Genomic DNA, 18,722 nt, shown 5'->3' with positions numbered 1-18,722 from the left:
TTTATTTCAACCGTCACGGAGCTTCGTATCGCTCCGCTTTCCTTGGGAATGATGCCGAACCCGTTGGGGTTAGGTTCTTAGAGAAATTGGTTATGGTTAGAATTAAGAAAATGTGTTAAAGAGTTTATTATGTATGTTGAGATGACTTTATGTGAATGAAAAGTAATAAGAATGGTATTACGATGTTATGTGGTTATGTACATGAGGAGTTATGAGTTATGGAAAAATGTTATGTAAAGTTAAGCTGGGAAGATATAAAGTCAATAATGTCAGTAAGTGTGTCTAAGGGTATGGGTACAAAGCCACTGACTGTTGATCGTGGGTCGTGGCAGTTGATGGCTGGATGTATGGGCGCCAGTCATCGGTTGTTACGATAAGCGCTAGACGGCCAGAAGAGCTGGTACTCCAGATTCCCGCCTTGGTTTGTGCATTTCATGATGTGTGTGCTACAAAGGGCTGGGTTGCATTCACGTGGGGACATGCTTTGTGTGTGACGGGATGTGTGAACATTTACATGACCCGGTTGGTCCAAGAGCCAACTTGGGTACCCTAGATGAGCATATGCATTTAGAGCATGTCGCATGTGTGAATTCTTATGTGTGGGCGTAGCAGGGCCTGATGTTTGGTTTATGGGGGCCTTGTCATCACGTTTATGCTACGGAAGCCCTTGCATTTCTTATGTGTTGCATCGCATGGTTCTAATGTTACTGTTATTCTGGACGGGAGTACCGTGCCAGGTGTCGGGAGTACCGACTCATGTGAGCTTCGGCTCGGCTTAGATTTTAGCTCGGGGTTGGCCCGAGGGAAGACCAAGATCGCGGAAGTATATGATTATGTGATGTATGACATGATGAACACATGAGAATATGATGGGAATCAGGAAAAGTATGTAACAAGTATCAGGAAAGGACAAAAGTTGAATGTCAGGAAAAGCCGACCATGTCAGGAAAAGGCTGGTCTAAGAGAATGATGATATGGTGGCCTATGTTAGGCTACAACAGGTTTGTATGTGGGACCCGGGTGCCAATGTTTGACTTATGTGGGCCCCTGGTTCCTTATGTGCAGTTTATTTTATGTTATGCATGTAGAAGTAAGGTACGTATAGCTCATGACATGGCGTGATTTCATTGACATGAATTGCATGGGGTGTCATGGGAAGAGTCCTATCCTAAACCCTCAGCCTTTCTTTCTAGAGCTTGCTGAGTCTCGCGACTCATGTTTGTTTTACATCATTCCAGGTCAGCATATCCTGAGACCGCAGGTGTGTTCATCGGGATTTGGGTCCAGGCCGTTAAGTCATGGTAGCAAGTGCAGAGCTCTCCCGAACCTAGATCCTGGGTGTCATCGTGTCTTAAAAAGGTTAATGTTTATGTTTTCAGAGTTTGTCGCATGTTATGTAAGCCCAGGTGGGGCCCAAGTGATGAATGGTTTGTAAAGATTATGATGAGATGTTATAATAAAGAAAAATTATGATTTCAAAAAGGGTTATGTGTGTGTCGTAGGTGCGTCATTGTTCGATATCATTTTTATAATGACCCTCTCACGGATCCTCTATCCGCGATAGGGGCTCCGGGAGGCGGGCCGTTACAGTTTGGTATCAGAGCAAGTTAGGTAAGGAAGGGGACTCTGCACACATAGGACGATCGAATAAGGTTTGGAGCGTGTCTTTAGTCGAGTAGTTAGGATCCTATCCTTATGTGTAAGTTAGGAAATAATACGGTTCTGTATGCATAGGTATCGGGTAAAGATTAAGGGATGTTTAGCTATTAGGCGCTAGTCTTGACTGAAAAGTATAAGAACCCTTAGGTTTGGAAGAATGGTTTCTTTCTCTAATAATGTGTTAAATGACATGGTGTGCAGATTGGAGATTACTATGGAGCCTGGAGAGCCGAGTCATAGAGTACCAGACACTGGCTTGGGAGCCCTGGATTTGTGGTGGCACCGCTGGGAGCATGAGCTGCTCACTCATATGGGAGGTGCCCAGCATCAAGATGAAATGATAGTCAGTTATCTGTGCCGGGTTAACCAAGTATTCAGATCCACAGTCTATGAGCAATTCTGGGGTCTATCTCAAAAATAGGTTTTATTTACTAAGAAATTTATGAATGACTTTTGGAAGCACATAGCAGAAATGCTCTTGGAAGATGTAAATCTTTTGTTCCAGTATGGCAAGTTCATTCGAGTTCTTGAGCGACATGCAAAATTTTGGGAGCCTAGTTGGAAGTTCCGGGAAGACCCGACCGGAATTGGACGATTCCCTAAGAACCTACCCTCGGTATTAGCAGCATGGGAGTGTGAGGATCGGGGTATGGAATCAGCCCGTTCCAGCGTAGGAGACAATGAAGACCTTGATGACCTTGAGAATGAAGCGACGTCCCGAGCCAAAGGGGACGAAGGGAGTGCTGCATAAGGAGGCGATATCTTGGGTAGTAGGGAAACATTGTAAAATAGGGGGTTAAGTAAAGGAAAGTATGTGTAATATATGTGGTTAGTAAGTGGTAAACGTATGTAAATTATGTGTGCGGAATAAAATGTGGGTTTGTGTACAGATGATGAAAGTTGCTAAGATAGCTTCCAAATGATATGTGAAGGAATGTGAGGGTAGCGCTATTTTAATGAATGGGACTAATGGTAGAAAGGAAAACAGGGGTAAGAAGGTATAGTGCGTTGACGAGTGACGGTGAGGAAACAGTCGGCCAGTCGCGAACGGTCGCCCGTACCCTTTAGTCTACCAACTATCCTACTTGAGCCCAATTTCCTAAGTTCCTAGTTTTAGTAAGTGTTTATGTGACGTTTGAGGATTGTTGCGATAAGGTTAAGTAGTCATAAGAGGCAAATACCCTCGGTGTTTGAGTACATTGAATGCGAATTTCGAGGACGAAATTCTATTAAGGAGGGGAGAATTGTAATATCCTAAAATTTGGGAAATAAATAATGATTACTAATTTGGTCGGAGCAATTAATAATTGTTAAATATTTGTGGGTTAAAAGGCAATATTAAATTGTTTAGGTATTTGGAGAATTAAGTAAAATGTTTATTTATGAGAAAATAATTATTTATTAAGGAATATTTAGGAAAAGATTAAAATAAAGTAATTTGGGAAAATTTCTAGAATGTTTGATGTATAAGTGCAATAAAGGAAATGAGAGTTAGGGGTGTATGTGTAGGTTTTTGGAAGTTATGGGTTTAAGTGTAGATTTTCGGAAGTGACAGGAAGTCATTATAAAATTAATTAAGTGTGTCTTTATTACCAAGGAAGCAGCCAGCCCAGTGGCCGCGTGCGCGCTGGTGCTGGCGTGAGGCGCGGGATCGAGCCAAGGGGCTGGCGCGCGCGCTGGGGAAGGAATTAATATTTTTGGGCAGCAAGGGAGCGCTGAAACGGCGCCGTTTTGGGGCGCCAGTACAGGCCCCTTGCGCAACCACGTGGCGCGCGCTGGCGCGTCCAAGCGGCTGCTCCCCCGCCCCACTTATTTTGCACGCTTTTTAAGGCCAAATTGGCCATGTTTTTCTGCCGACTTAGCTACTTTAAATTGCCTCAATTAAAGGTAAAATTGAGATTAAGTTGGGAGGAAATCAGTGAGCGAGCAGGAAGCATCTGGAAGAAGAAAATGGCGCGTTGAGGCTGGAAAGGGCGAGAAAAATTGGGAGAAGTTGGAAATTTAGTCAAGTTTAATTGTGATTTGATTACTCTGGTAAGTAGATGATTATGTATTATTAATTTGTATGATTAGAATTTAATTATAAGTTTAATTTTATTAAGTTTGGGTGATTAAGTTTGGTGTGTAGGTATATAAATTCACTGGCGTGAGAGTGTATAATATTTTGTCTATGAGCATGGGTGTAAGTATATGTATATATGTGGAGGGTGAATTTTGGTGACCATTTAATCGTGGAAAGTGAGCAGTACTTGAGTTGGGCTTGATGTGGTGATAAGCAAAGGAATATATATGTAGATAAATATGTTATGGTTGAGATAGCAGTGAATTGTGTGTGGTCGTGAATATAAGAGAATGGTTTTAATAATAAATATAAGTGGAGTATATGTTTGTTGATAATACATAATTGGAATTTATGATTTCATTAATTATCAGGAAACGCTATTTCGCAGTGGGAGGTCAGGAAAGGCAAGAAATAGCCGCATAAAGGCAAGCTCTTAACCCTCTTCTCACGTTATTTATTTCCCGTAAAAGTCTTTGAGGTTTCTTATACTCTAAACCCTCCCTCACCTTGACTCGGTTCTACGCATAAATAATAATAATCCGCGTAGTAATCATTTTACGACTTTTATTTTATTAATAAGTTTATTGTTAATGGGATAAGCTAAGTAATGATGTCATGGCGTCTTTTATTTCAACCGTCACGGAGCTTCGTATCGCTCCGCTTTCCTTGGGAATGATGCCGAACCCGTTGGGGTTAGGTTCTTAGAGAAATTGGTTATGGTTAGAATTAAGAAAATGTGTTAAAGAGTTTATTATGTATGTTGAGATGACTTTATGTGAATGAAAAGTAATAAGAATGGTATTACGATGTTATGTGGTTATGTACATGAGGAGTTATGAGTTATGGAAAAATGTTATGTAAAGTTAAGCTGGGAAGATATAAAGTCAATAATGTCAGTAAGTGTGTCTAAGGGTATGGGTACAAAGCCACTGACTGTTGATCGTGGGTCGTGGCAGTTGATGGCTGGATGTATGGGCGCCAGTCATCGGTTGTTACGATAAGCGCTAGACGGCCAGAAGAGCTGGTACTCCAGATTCCCGCCTTGGTTTGTGCATTTCATGATGTGTGTGCTACAAAGGGCTGGGTTGCATTCACGTGGGGACATGCTTTGTGTGTGACGGGATGTGTGAACATTTACATGACCCGGTTGGTCCAAGAGCCAACTTGGGTACCCTAGATGAGCATATGCATTTAGAGCATGTCGCATGTGTGAATTCTTATGTGTGGGCGTAGCAGGGCCTGATGTTTGGTTTATGGGGGCCTTGTCATCACGTTTATGCTACGGAAGCCCTTGCATTTCTTATGTGTTGCATCGCATGGTTCTAATGTTACTGTTATTCTGGACGGGAGTACCGTGCCAGGTGTCGGGAGTACCGACTCATGTGAGCTTCGGCTCGGCTTAGATTTTAGCTCGGGGTTGGCCCGAGGGAAGACCAAGATCGCGGAAGTATATGATTATGTGATGTATGACATGATGAACACATGAGAATATGATGGGAATCAGGAAAAGTATGTAACAAGTATCAGGAAAGGACAAAAGTTGAATGTCAGGAAAAGCCGACCATGTCAGGAAAAGGCTGGTCTAAGAGAATGATGATATGGTGGCCTATGTTAGGCTACAACAGGTTTGTATGTGGGACCCGGGTGCCAATGTTTGACTTATGTGGGCCCCTGGTTCCTTATGTGCAGTTTATTTTATGTTATGCATGTAGAAGTAAGGTACGTATAGCTCATGACATGGCGTGATTTCATTGACATGAATTGCATGGGGTGTCATGGGAAGAGTCCTATCCTAAACCCTCAGCCTTTCTTTCTAGAGCTTGCTGAGTCTCGCGACTCATGTTTGTTTTACATCATTCCAGGTCAGCATATCCTGAGACCGCAGGTGTGTTCATCGGGATTTGGGTCCAGGCCGTTAAGTCATGGTAGCAAGTGCAGAGCTCTCCCGAACCTAGATCCTGGGTGTCATCGTGTCTTAAAAAGGTTAATGTTTATGTTTTCAGAGTTTGTCGCATGTTATGTAAGCCCAGGTGGGGCCCAAGTGATGAATGGTTTGTAAAGATTATGATGAGATGTTATAATAAAGAAAAATTATGATTTCAAAAAGGGTTATGTGTGTGTCGTAGGTGCGTCATTGTTCGATATCATTTTTATAATGACCCTCTCACGGATCCTCTATCCGCGATAGGGGCTCCGGGAGGCGGGCCGTTACAAGACCCCTCTAAGATTATTGCTGTGGAAAATACCCAGCTGTATAGCCAAGGCCGAAATTGGATATAGGGTTAAGTAACTGTTGGGTTTTGCTATAAGGGTAGTGGTTGCTATGAGTACGCGCGGTACTAATCACGGACCACATGCCCTAGGGTCGGTTATTGACCGAGTGGGGAGATGAGACTCCTTTGGGTGCTGGTCAAGTGGTACATCGGTAGAAACATGAGATGACTTGTTATTCCAGTCAGAGGAACGCTTAACCATATCTTTAAGTTGTTTTTCGTTTGTGAGGAGACCTATGAGATGCCTAGTGGACTAGAATGACTACTGGTACGATGAGTTGCTTTTAGTCGAGCAGGCTTCAGAGCAGATAACACCGGTACTAAAGATCGAGTCCTAACTACCGTATAAAGTCTTGAGGAGGTCACGGTTAATAATTAATAATCAAGACGAGGTACGGCCCAATTAGCTATTGGGAGTTAAGATCAGTAACAAGGACAAGATTAAGGGTTGGTGATCACTGAATGAGTTATAATAGGAACCCCTAATTGGATGTGCCGATCCCTTTAAGGAGGGGAGACTATCAGGTGACATCTTAGACCTCGAGATGTATTGAGTGGAGAACGTCTATTTTTGATAGTCCTGATTAAATGGCTACCCGTATTTATTGACGAGACCCCGAGCATTCATGGCAAATTGTGAGAGAAAGTACTGTCGAGAAAATGCTGTGTATCTGGTTAAGAATCAGTTGAAAGAGTCAAACTAAAAGATATTGCTGTTGAATTCTTGATTGAGCATGTCATGTCATTTCCACGCTCCTATGGATCGTAAGTACGTGACAGGTTCCCGTCACGTTACGGAGTACTAACCTCTCGTCATGCAAGAGGATGGCCCCACTCCCATCGTTTTTGGTAGTACTTATAGTTAGCTGTCCTGGCATTGAGCTTCGGGCTGCGAATTAGGTTGTCATTGGGATTGAATACCTCTGGACTACGAGTTACCCTTTTGGTGGATATGTAGTCGCGATTGTATCTAATGGAAATGCAATGAGAATGCGAAATAGCTCTGGGGAATGGTTGAGTTATGATATTGTAATAGGCGAACCTTGTTGTTGTAGGTAATATGATTGATGAAATTCCTTAAGCGGGTTAAGGTGTTAGTGGTTCTATTGTGTTCTAATTGGGAAGATATGCTAGTATGTTAAGTCAAATCGGATCTGTAGTAGATTTTGACTTGCGAGAACTGGAAAATGATGATATGGAGGCTCTCGGAAGATGTATTAGGTAATATCATGAGAGTTGCGAGTTTATCTTGAGGATATGGGCTGAACGCGAATTTCGAGGACGAAATTCTATTAAGGAGGGGAGAATTGTAATATCTCAAGAAAAAAAAATTGAAAATGATAATAATGATAATAGGGATAATATTATACACATCAAAAAATAACAAAAGAGTAAATGAAAATTAATTTAGTTTAAATGAAATTGATTTAATTAAAAAGAATGGCGATGCGTGAGCTGAGCATCAAAAAAAAATTTGATATTATGTTTTGTCTCTCATTGAAGCTTCTGGAAGCTTCTGGCTGAGATGGGGAAACAGAGAGGGAGAGAGATGGAGAACGTGAGAGCGAGCAGAGAGTGAGGGATAGAGTAAGAGAGTTGGATCGAGGGAGAGAGGGAGATGGCAGCCATGGAAGCTCCGAGTAAGCTCGGCCATGGCCGCCGAGTAAGGCAAGGCAGCAGCTCGCGTGGGGAGGCAGCCATCGATGGTGGCCTTGCAGCGACGTGGAGGTAGCAGCCAGGAGCTACGGTGGTGGCGCGGTCACAGCTGTTGCAGCCATGGAAGCTGGCCGAGGCGGTGGCTGGTAGCGGCTGTGCGCAGGGAGAGGAAGAAGAAGAAGGAGGAGAAGAAGAAGAAGAAGAAGAATAAGAGGGAGAAGAAAATAAGAAAAGAAAAGAAAATAAGTGAAATAAAATGATTTTGGAATTTTTCGGCATGGAAAGTGATCAGGTACGTGGGTAAAAATTAGTCGAAGCATGTCATGTTTAAATTATAAATTTTCTGCGATTAAAATTAATTAATTTGAGTCCCGATTGTGTTATTTGCTAGAAAATGATTTAATTTACCTCGGGAGTTTGAGAGAGGTCGAAATCAGCTAGTTTCAGGCAAGTTCCTAATGCTTTCCTCGTATTCTTTAATTCCCGCGAGAAACCCTGTGATTTCTCGTATTTTATACCCTCCCTTCGTCTGTTTCGATTTGTTTATTAATTATGAAAATTTGAGTCGTTTGATTTAAATTTAATTTATTAAGCTGGCTTCGAGGATTTTATTAGCGTGATTTAATTTAAAATAAATATGAGACTCGTTGAGATTTTAATTGTGGTGCGCTTACGTGGGATTTTAGACGGCTAAATTAATTATATTACACGGTAGATTTATTTAATTAAAGCTGCGATTTTATTTATTGCCAGCGAACGTTTTACTTCGCAGCGGGTGAGCAAGAAAAGCAAGAAACGGCCATGTAGAGGCAAGCTCTTAACCCTCTCTTCCTGATCTTTAATTCCCGTGAAAGACCCCGTGATTTCCTGTACTTTATCCTCTCCCTTACTCTAATTCGACTCCTAACCTTATTTATTATTCTTATTCATTTGTTTTAATTTAAATTAAATCCGAGCCTTCTAGAGTTTTATTTGTTGTGAGCTTATGGGGGTTTGTACCGCCCCCACTCTCGTTGGGAATGATGCCAAACCAGCCTGGGAATTAGGTTCCTAGACGGGCGGATTTATTTATGATTTTATCGGGTTTATTTACAGTTTTTCTCGGATTTATTTATAGTTCGGTTAGAGTTATCTAGCAGTAGGGCAGGGGTCGATTGTTGGTGACGTTGGGGTAGACTATTGTTTGGCCCTGACGTGGACCGTCAGGTGGACACCCCTAGTCACTGGCCATTGACCGGTGCCACGCACTGCTGACAAGCTCTGCCAGTATATGATTTACTGCATGATTAGATACATTGTATTACTGTTCATGATTTGAAATGCACATGGGTACGGGATGCATGTTGGGATATTCATTTATTGAGAATGCTTGGACACGGACATTCTAGTTTGGTTAGGTTGCATCCAACACGATATATGCATGGTGTGTGGTTTACTATGTGGGCGGAGCATGGCCTGATGCCTGGATGTATAGGCGCCTTGTATCACGTTGATGCTCACTACGCCATTGCATTTTTATGTGCATTGCATGGCTACTGGTAGTTATTAGTTCTCGGACGGGAGTACCGTTTCGATGGAGCCTATGGCTCGGTTGTCGGGAGTACCGACGGGGACGGGCGACGGGAGTACCGGCCCGGGATCGCGCGCGCAGGTTTGTTGCAGATATTTGTTGCCTTTCAAGGCAGCGGCAGGTTGGTATGGGACTTGGGTGCCATGTGTCTTGTGTGGGCCCCAAGGACTGATATGTGCTTTTATTATGCTCTACTATTGTATTGTAGCGTCTCATGACTTGTGTGTACCTGGGAGTTTATTTTGGGAAGAGTTTTCTGGTTATGTTTAGCCTACAGCCTTTCTTTTCTTATGCTTGCTGAGTCTCTAAACTCACTTTGCTTTCCATCATTCCAGGTAGTGCCAGCGTGGGTCCGAGCAAGGGAGTCAGCGTCTAGCAGCAGAGTCGGTATGGTGTATAGGCAGTCCTGTCAATCCCCTATCAACTCTGATGTCTGAATAGGATTTACTCTATTATTTTCGTATTGTGCCAGGTCTTTCCTTGAGTCTCGTGTATGCCGGCATAGGAGTTTGTGTTTATTTATTTATCTTGCGACCGCTGTGTTAGTGGGGTACCCGTAGTGCATGCATGTGTTTAGCTTCGTTTCCGCTGTTCTTATTTTTGTGTATGCATGCCAGGGTGGTTTTGGTCTTGTGTTTTTTTCTTTTCTCCTTCTGTAGGCGCTCTCATTCGGGTAGTTCGGGTGATTGGGGATATCCGAGCGGGGGTGCTTACATAAGTTCACTAAGATCCCATAATTCTTCAAACTCTTTGTTGGAACACATATAAAAAATTTAAGTTTGAAATTGATCATTAAGTGCCATGAGCTCTATTTTTGAAAAATCTTTAGGATAATATTCAGCAAGATGAATTAAATTTTCTTTATCAAACGTAGAGAATGAAGGTACTTAGAATTTAGCTTTTGATCTGTTGAAAATACAGGGAATGGCTGAAGTCTTGTTTTTTACCCATTGATTTTCAAAATTTTGTGCTTAAATCTTGCAAAATTTACTTAACAATATAGAAAATACCAAGATTGAATATGGTCAACATTCTATAATAAGTTACAAGAAATAAATATGAAGGGGAAATGATCGAAGAAATAGAATTGGGCAAACAAGAAAAAAAAAAGTAAACAATGAGAAGGGATGGACCATTAGTGAGTTTTGCCTCGCTAGAGTGATATCAGTGACTCGGCGTTGCCGCCGTGCCGAAATTCTGCCAGAATAGCTTTTTGGATTCTTAAGTTTTTCAATTTTGCAGTCTGTAAATAAATTGGGTAAGAATTAAAAAAGAAAGTAAGAAATACGATAAATTTGAAAATGAAATGGATTAAGAATTGAGAGTTAGTGGATATGGACCATTTGACCTATTTGAACTAGGCTTTAATACAATAATTTTAGGTTAATTTTGAGAGTTGAGCTTGGGTTAAAAATAATACAAAATCAATTTTTTTTTTAAATTTAATCACATGACATGAGAGGTGAACATCCCATGCAATCATAGTTGATTAGTAATTGAAAAAATATTGATCAAGACATACACCATCAAAAAAGAGTTTTTGATATTAAAAAAAATTCTAACATATTATCCCGATTACACCATACTAAATTTTAGCATAATTATTGAATCTTGTGAATTTGATCATTTCATGACTCGTTTCTCGTTTCAGCTCACAGGAGTAGTTAATGCGCCTGTGCAATGATCAAAATGGGCAGTTGAGACGAGACAAAATGGCAATGGCAAAATTGAAATTATCAGAGAAGAAAATTAAAAAAAGTGGGAGGCAGGTTAGGTTAGGTTGGAAGAGATGAGGAGATTATCATTATTGATCCAAAATATTCTATAAGCATTTAAAATTTAATGTGTCTTAATTATTATACGCAAATTAGTAATATTGAGTTGGTTTAGTATCCTAATTTATTATTAATAATTAATAAAAATTAAATTATTATTAAAAGTTAACAATTGATTAAATTATCATTAATAGCTGATGATAATTTTAACAGGATAATATAAATCAGAAAATTTTTTCTATAGATAATTAATTTTTATATAATATTAATTGTATTATTATTATATATATTATATATTATATATAAGAATTAATTAATAATTACCTAAAACAAAAGGGATTAGATTGGTACTTTGAAAAGTCAAAATAGCGTGTCAAATGGAGAGAGAGCTTTGGCTTTGTCGGCACAGCTCACAGGCGCAATTAATGCGCTTGCGCAGCGGTCAAAATGGGCAATTGAGAAAGAGACAAAATGGCAATGGCAAAATTGAAATTACGAACAGTCTCTCCCTCTCACTCTCGACAATTTGTATATTAATATATATATATATATGATATATAAATATTAACATTAGCAGAGCGTCGAGAGTCCCAAAATCGTTCTATGTATATATATATATGAGATATATGTATATATTGTAGATAAATATAATAATGGATAATGATTAATTAATATTTAAAAGTGATTAAAATAAATTAATTTAATTAAAAATAAAAGAATAGATAAATTTTTATTTTTAAATAAAATTATAAAAAAATAATAGACACTCAAAAGAGACTCATTAAGCCGAAGACATTGTTGTATTTTATAAGGATAACGTTATAATATGTAATACAAGAGGAGGAGATATTTCTACTCTTAAGTGAGTGCATCAGTGTGTCCCGATCAAGATCAACTGTCCCAATCTACTCTAGGAGTGAGGTATTTGGAGTGTAATTTTGTTCATTTCCTATTACGGGGTGACCATCACCCCACTGATTTTGTGAGGATAAAAAATAACGGGACGATATTGAGTCATATGGCGTGTTGAAAACTTGACTTCAAATATTTAATGATGAATGAACTATTACTCGTTCAAGGATGGACCTTCCTAGGGATCTATGTGGCTTAAGCTTCCCCAATGCCAAAATTGAGAGGTAGTCTTAGTACCAACGATAAAGTTATTTATTTTTGGTTGAAATGTTACGAATTTAAAAAAATTATATATAAAAACGATTCTTTCTCAACTTTTATAGAATAATAAAGAGTGTCGTTATCTTGAAAAATCCCTTTTTTTTGGGTGGGTAGTGGAAGTTCAAACTTTGAATTATTGACATATTGTGGCAAGTGGAAATTCAAACGTAGCTAGACCTCTGAACATTCCATAGCTCTCTATCAAAGGCAACCCAACCAAAATAAAGCTAATTAAAGGCAATGGGGCTGTCTGTCTTCCTTTCCCTTTGTGTGGAGGATATGATTCTAATGTTGCTTTCACCACATTTTTCTTCCTATATAATATCACTCTCAGCCTGTCCCTCTCACTCTCGACAATTTGTATATTAATATATATATATATATAAATATTAATATTAGCAGTGCGCCTGAGAGCTCCAAAGTTGTTCTATGTATATATATATATATATGAGATATATATATGTATATATTGTAGATAAAACAGATAATATGAACCAGGTCAATGATTAGAGCGAGTCATGGGCAATTTGAGTTCTTAAGTTTAAAGTTATTTTCTGTGCAGTCACTATACTCAGAATTACTTTTCTTACTAAAAATTACGAGATCGAACAACTAGTGGCAGAGCCATGCTGATTTTTTTATATATATATATATATATTATTATAAATAATTATAATTTGACCAGGGCTAGAATTATAATTTGATCCTGATTAAAATTCATTTTTGGCTCTGCCACTGCAAGCAACGAAATTCTCATAAAAAAAAAAACAATATATAGTGGTGCCCTTATTTGGGGTCCAAACTTATGCCAACGTTTTCACCTTGGCCTTGGCCCCCTAAAAATACAAGATTCATGCTAAAACCAACACAAAATTCTTTCAATCATACTACATCATCAACTAATATCATTTGAAAAATCATGGAAAGTGAAGGAAAACAAAAGGAAGTAACCAAAAACACATATACCATTTACAGTTCATTTTAGAACAAAAGAAGAGTACTTTAGTCCCACTACCAGAAAGGAGCAAAACCTTATATAAATAGAGTCAGCATCTTTACACATCTATAGAAACATATTTTAAATAGTTTCTGTCATCACATATTCACATCAGACACTTGTTTTGATGAGAGCCAATATGTGTAATTTCATAACTCATATTTATTATAGGAAAATAAGTAAATGGACGGCCCTAGCCATACAACGATTGATCGGATGAGTAATATGTTGATATTAATTCAATAGGTTGCAAATTCAATATTCGCCTTATGTAAGCGTCAAAGGTCTAACCTGCGATTTACTTCTTCTGACATAATCGAAGACACGAATACTAAGGGTTGTACAAGAGCAATCATCCAAAAAGCAAAAATGGAGGTTAGAAGTCCACCAATTTAGGAATTAGTGTATTTTTAGAATTTCAGTCTAATTAAGAGTTTATTAGTTTCAAGCTTCTAACTTTCTTCAATTTTCTTTTCCTGCAGCTTCATATTATATGTTTCACATATAGGAAGACATGAGTGATTAAAACTGTAATTTTGAGAGACAAAAATTAGAGAATGTTCTGGAAATTTTCCCTCTCCCACTCGGCATTCCAGTGCTTGCGCTCCGTCAATTATTCTTATGCATATAATAATGATTAAACATGATCAATATTTTCATATAATCAAAACATATATAAACCTAGAGTAAGGGGACAAAATTAAAAATTCCCTCCTCGTGAATACAATTTTATGGAGAAGAGAATCGAAAGTACAATCTAGCTGATGCAAAGGAGTTGCCTCAAGAATTCAGGTAATTAGATGATTAGAAATACTTAATTTTGTGTTGTCTGCAATTTCATTGCAGTTTAACCCCAATGCATCTAAAGTAGTTTAGCTAGCTTTTCTAGCTCCTGCTCTGCTCTGCTCTCCCATCCAAGAAATTCAGCCTAAAGAACTGCAAGGGAAAAAGAAAAAAGACCACAAGGCCTACTCACCAAGTGACTAAATATATTACCCGTGGCCTCAAGATTTACACAACTCTTACAACATCCCTAACAGAACACTAAATTGGCGCCCAATATTAATTTGGTGTCAAAAAAACACTTTAATGAGTATATTAATTTGATGTTGGATACAAACTTTAATCATCAAATTTAGTGTTGAGTGAATACTATAACACTAAACACCAAATTTGTTTTTTGATTTTATTTTTAATTTTGCCTCTCTTTTTATAACTTTAAAATAAATTATTCCCTTTATATTCTTTATTATTTTTATTATATTTATATATTTTGATTAATAATTAAAAATATAAATTAAATTATTATAAATAATATATACCACTAAAAATATTTTATTAAAATTTATAAAATGAGTATAATATTGAATATATTTTAAAATATTTAATATATATTATAAATACCATATTAATATAAAATGAATTACCATTGTTTATGTATATAAAATTTTTTTATTTCAATAATTACTTGATAAAAAGATAATATTCTTAATACAAAAACTCAATAATATAATAAAAAGTAATAATATTCTTATTAACTTAAATTAAAAATACATGATGAAAATAGAAAAAAAGTTAAAAAAAAACATGATTTAAAAATAAAATATTCTCTATACTTAATTCTAAAATGACGTCAAATTTAATGTTAATGTTATACACAGAGATGCTCTTGGAGTTGGAGATGCAAATATTTTAATAACCCGTGGGTAAATATATTAAATAGATTAGAGAAATTTTTAGAAATCTATCATAAATGGAATTGAATAATCCGCAACTTACAGATCTTAAATGGACTAATCTAACCACAGCCACCCACCGCTGGTTCTTCATGATTATAACCTTTCACCCGCCCAATAGTGATGTCACCTAGACTCCTACTCCTAGCTAGCTAGCTAGCTCCCATTATAATAAGTAGCTTATCTAATAAAGTAGAATGCACTCAGTCAGCAACTATCAAGTCAAGTGAATCTGACAAACCTATATATATATATATATATATGCAATATCAGTATTATTATAACCACAATTACAAGAACGAGAAACGTACCGAACCGAAGAGTTCTATTTTGGGACGAGAAAGTCTACCGCGCGAGCTTTTAGAAAATACAAAAAAAAAAAAAAAAAAGAAAGTGAGAATCATGAGCTGCGCTTTCGTCAAATTCAGCCACTATCAGTCAATAGATTTCCATTCAAACACGGGAAAGAGATAGGAGACTCCGTAAGTCAAGGAAAATAGGTGGCGTACCGACTAGTAGTGACTACGACTTGGCCAGCCGCCCACACTAATCAGACAAGCAGGTGTCCTATCTATCAAGAAAAGACATACTTTCACATGTCAAGGAAAGTAGGTCGATTCAGCGACGCCATAGCCTAATTGAGGAGTAGAAGAAGAAGAAGAAGAACTAGATTTCTCCAAAGTAATGGCGTATTGCGTGGTAGATTCCGTGATCCTAACTTTGGCACCACTGATAATCAACGAAGCGAAGCTTTTGAGCAATGTTCGTCGAGATGTTGCGACCATCAAAGCTGAATTGGAGAGCATAAGGTCTTTCCTAAAAGACGTCGATCTTAGGGCAGAAACCGGAGATGAAATCGCCATGGTTTGGGTGAAGCAGGTCCGGGAAGTGGCGTACCGAATCGAGGATTTGATCGATGAATACCTGCTTGATCGAGGAAGAAGGCGTGGTTTCGGCAGTTTATTCCACAGAGTAAACATAGCCTCTCAGATTCAAGACATCAAACAGACGATTGGTGAGATCAAGGAAAGGGCTGACAGGTATGGATTCAGTGTGATACAGGGATCAGGGAGCGAAAGAATTGAACGGCCGTGGCATGATCCTCGAGTGGCTTCCCTCTTCGTCGAGGAAGATGAACTCGTGGGAATTGAATCCCGCGTAGATGAATTGACTGAGCAATTGACATCCAAAGAGTCGAAGAGAGTGGTGATTTCGGTGGTGGGGATGCCTGGTGTGGGCAAGACCACCCTTGCTAGCAAGGTCTATGGAAAGCAAACCGTGGCCGGACACTGTGATTGCTGCGCTTGGGTCCCTGTCTCTAGATCATACAAGTGGGAGGAGATACTCGGAACAATGCTGAAACAGTTTCACCAATCCGGATTAAGGGAGTCTACTACACCTCCAGAAATTGATGCAATGGGCCAGAATTCACTCGTTCACAAGCTGAGGGAATTTCTAACTCAGAACAGGTATCTAATTGTCTTTGATGATGTATGGACAACAAGCTTTTGGGAATTCATCAAACATGCTTTGCCCAGAAATGGGAAAGGCGGCAGGGTAATCATCACCACCCGCAGTGAGGAGGTTGCGGTTTTCTGCAAAGAATCGTCATGGGATCATATCCACTGGCTTCAGCCCCTGCCCGAACAGAAGGCTTGGGACCTCTTCTGCAAGAAGGCCTTCCAACGGGACTTCGGAGGCCGCTGTCCCCCTGAATTGAAGGACGTATCTCTTCGAATCGTTCAAAAATGTGAAGGATTGCCACTTGCTATTGTGGCAATAAGTGGTATTCTGTCCATCAAAAACAAGGTTGCATCAGAATGGAAGAGGTTCTACGATAGCCTAAGTTGTGAGTTACAAATGAAACCTGCCCTTGCAAGCATCTCAAAAATTGTGTTGCTTAGTTACCATGATTTGCCCTACTACCTCAGATCCTGTTTCTTGTACTTTGGCATAATACCTGAGGATTACTCTATTAATTGTGGAAGATTGATCCGATTGTGGATAGCAGAGGGCTTCATTGAAGAACAGAGAGGCAAAACTTTAGAAGAAGTTGCAGAAGAGTACCTGTCCGAGCTCATCCATAGAAGCTTGGTTCAAGTATCGAGTAAGAAATTTGATGGGAGAGTTAAAACCTGTAGGGTGCATGATGTAGTGCGAGAGATTATCATGACAAAGTCTATGGGGTTAAACTTTTGTCACGTTTTAGGAGCAGAGAATTCGAGTTTTAATGATATTACTCGAAGATTGTCTATACATATGGATTACAATTTGGACAACGTTCTTGAAAGGGGTAAGATATTCTGGATTCGTTCAATTTTTTTTTTTCAAGTGCCTAAGTTGCCAGAGAAATCCCTGATAAGTACACTGACAAGAAATTTCAAACTTCTGAAAATACTAGATCTTAATGATGCTCCTTTGGTCCAGATTCATAAAGAAGTGGGAAATCTATTTCATTTGAGGTACTTGAGTGTAAGGCATACAAAGGTGACAGTGATTCCCAAGTCAATTGGAAAGTTACACAATCTGCAAACTCTGGATTTGAAATATTGTCTTGTGCGTGAGCTACCTTCCCAAATCAACAGACTCCATAAGTTAAGGCATCTTTTGGCATTTAACTATGACAATTGGAATATTAGTTTAGATTCCGTAAAAGGGGTGAAGATGCGAGGAGGGATTGGTTGTTTATTGGAGTTGCATAAGTTATGGCTTGTGGAGGTAAATTATGATGCAGTCAACCTATTTAAAGAGCTTCAGAATTTGCAGAAGCTGAGGAAGTTAGGCATATGCAAATTGAGAACAGAAAATTGTAAAGATCTTTTTAACAGCATTCAGAATATGAAACACCTTAAATATTTGGCAATATGCACTATAAATGAACATGAGATTCTGGATTTGGATTCAGTTTCTGCTCCACCTGAATCTCTTGAGCGACTCGCCTTGGGTGGACGTTTGAAAAAGTTGCCATGCTGGATTGCTCAACTTCAAACTCTACAAGAACTAAGATTGAGTTGGTCAGGTTTGGTTGATGATCCACTACAAGGGCTTCAAGCTTTGCCTAACCTACTAATACTCGCTCTCATTGACGTGTGTTATGGAGATCAACTGTCTTTTAAGGCTGGATGGTTTCCAAAACTTAAGAGCCTATATCTTACTTCTAAGACGGGATTGCATTCAGTGATAATAGAGGAAGGGGCATTGACTCTTCTTGAAGAACTAATATTTGGGCCATGTCCGCAATTGGAAGAGGTTCCTTTAGGGATCTGTCACCTTAAGAAACTCACAACTCTGTTCTTTTTTCATATTCCTACAAAGCTCATAAATAGAATGCTACCAGACAAAGGCCAAGATCATTGGATTGTGGAGCATATACCAACTGTTAAGTTTGGTTTCAAACGTCAAGGATTGAATTACAAAGTCTCTGCTCATAGAGAATTCCAAAATTATGAAAGTGACCTAAAATTTAAGGGTCAATGAAGCTCAAAATGGATCTCTTCACTGACAACCATCTCTTCTTCAGTTTGCAACTTTGACTTACATTGAGACCACAATTTTACTAAATTTGAGAGGTTGGCTTACTTTAACTTACACTAACAACCATCATTTGTTTTTTCATATGCCTACAAAGTTATGCAAAGTTGAAATGAGAAGTTGGCTTACTTTGACTTACATTGAGACCACAATTTTACTAAATTTGAGAGTTCGAATTATATCAGCTACATGAGAGAGAGAGAGAGAAAGAGAGAGATTTTCATGGGTCACCCCAGTTCAGATTCATGCCAGACATAAATGGGGTCTGATTTGCTCCCACTTTTTGGACC

At 38.7% G+C, this 18,722-nt stretch overlaps 1 protein-coding gene and 1 long non-coding RNA gene across 2 annotated transcripts in view; one reads left to right on the top strand and one right to left on the bottom strand.

Annotated features, from left to right (window-relative positions):
* The window catches only part of LOC127810799 (disease resistance protein RPM1-like), an 84,461-nt gene extending 65,865 nt beyond the window's left edge, over window positions 1-18,596 (top strand). Inside the window, exon 2 of the mRNA XM_052350350.1 lies at window positions 15,781-18,596. Coding sequence (XP_052206310.1) covers window positions 15,781-18,378 — 2,598 coding nt within the window. The 3' untranslated portion in view covers window positions 18,379-18,596. The remainder of the gene's footprint in view (window positions 1-15,780) is intronic.
* LOC127810808 (uncharacterized) overlaps window positions 16,778-18,722 on the bottom strand; it is a 66,632-nt gene continuing 64,687 nt past the window's right edge. Inside the window, exon 3 of the long non-coding RNA XR_008025587.1 lies at window positions 16,778-16,861. This is a non-coding gene — a long non-coding RNA (uncharacterized LOC127810808). The remainder of the gene's footprint in view (window positions 16,862-18,722) is intronic.

The sequence above is a fragment of the Diospyros lotus genome, chromosome 10 (genome assembly GCF_014633365.1).
Source record: "Diospyros lotus cultivar Yz01 chromosome 10, ASM1463336v1, whole genome shotgun sequence".
Lineage (NCBI taxonomy): Eukaryota > Viridiplantae > Streptophyta > Magnoliopsida > Ericales > Ebenaceae > Diospyros > Diospyros lotus.
Note: the sequence above shows the minus strand (reverse complement) of the source record. Positions and strands in the feature narration are given on the sequence as shown.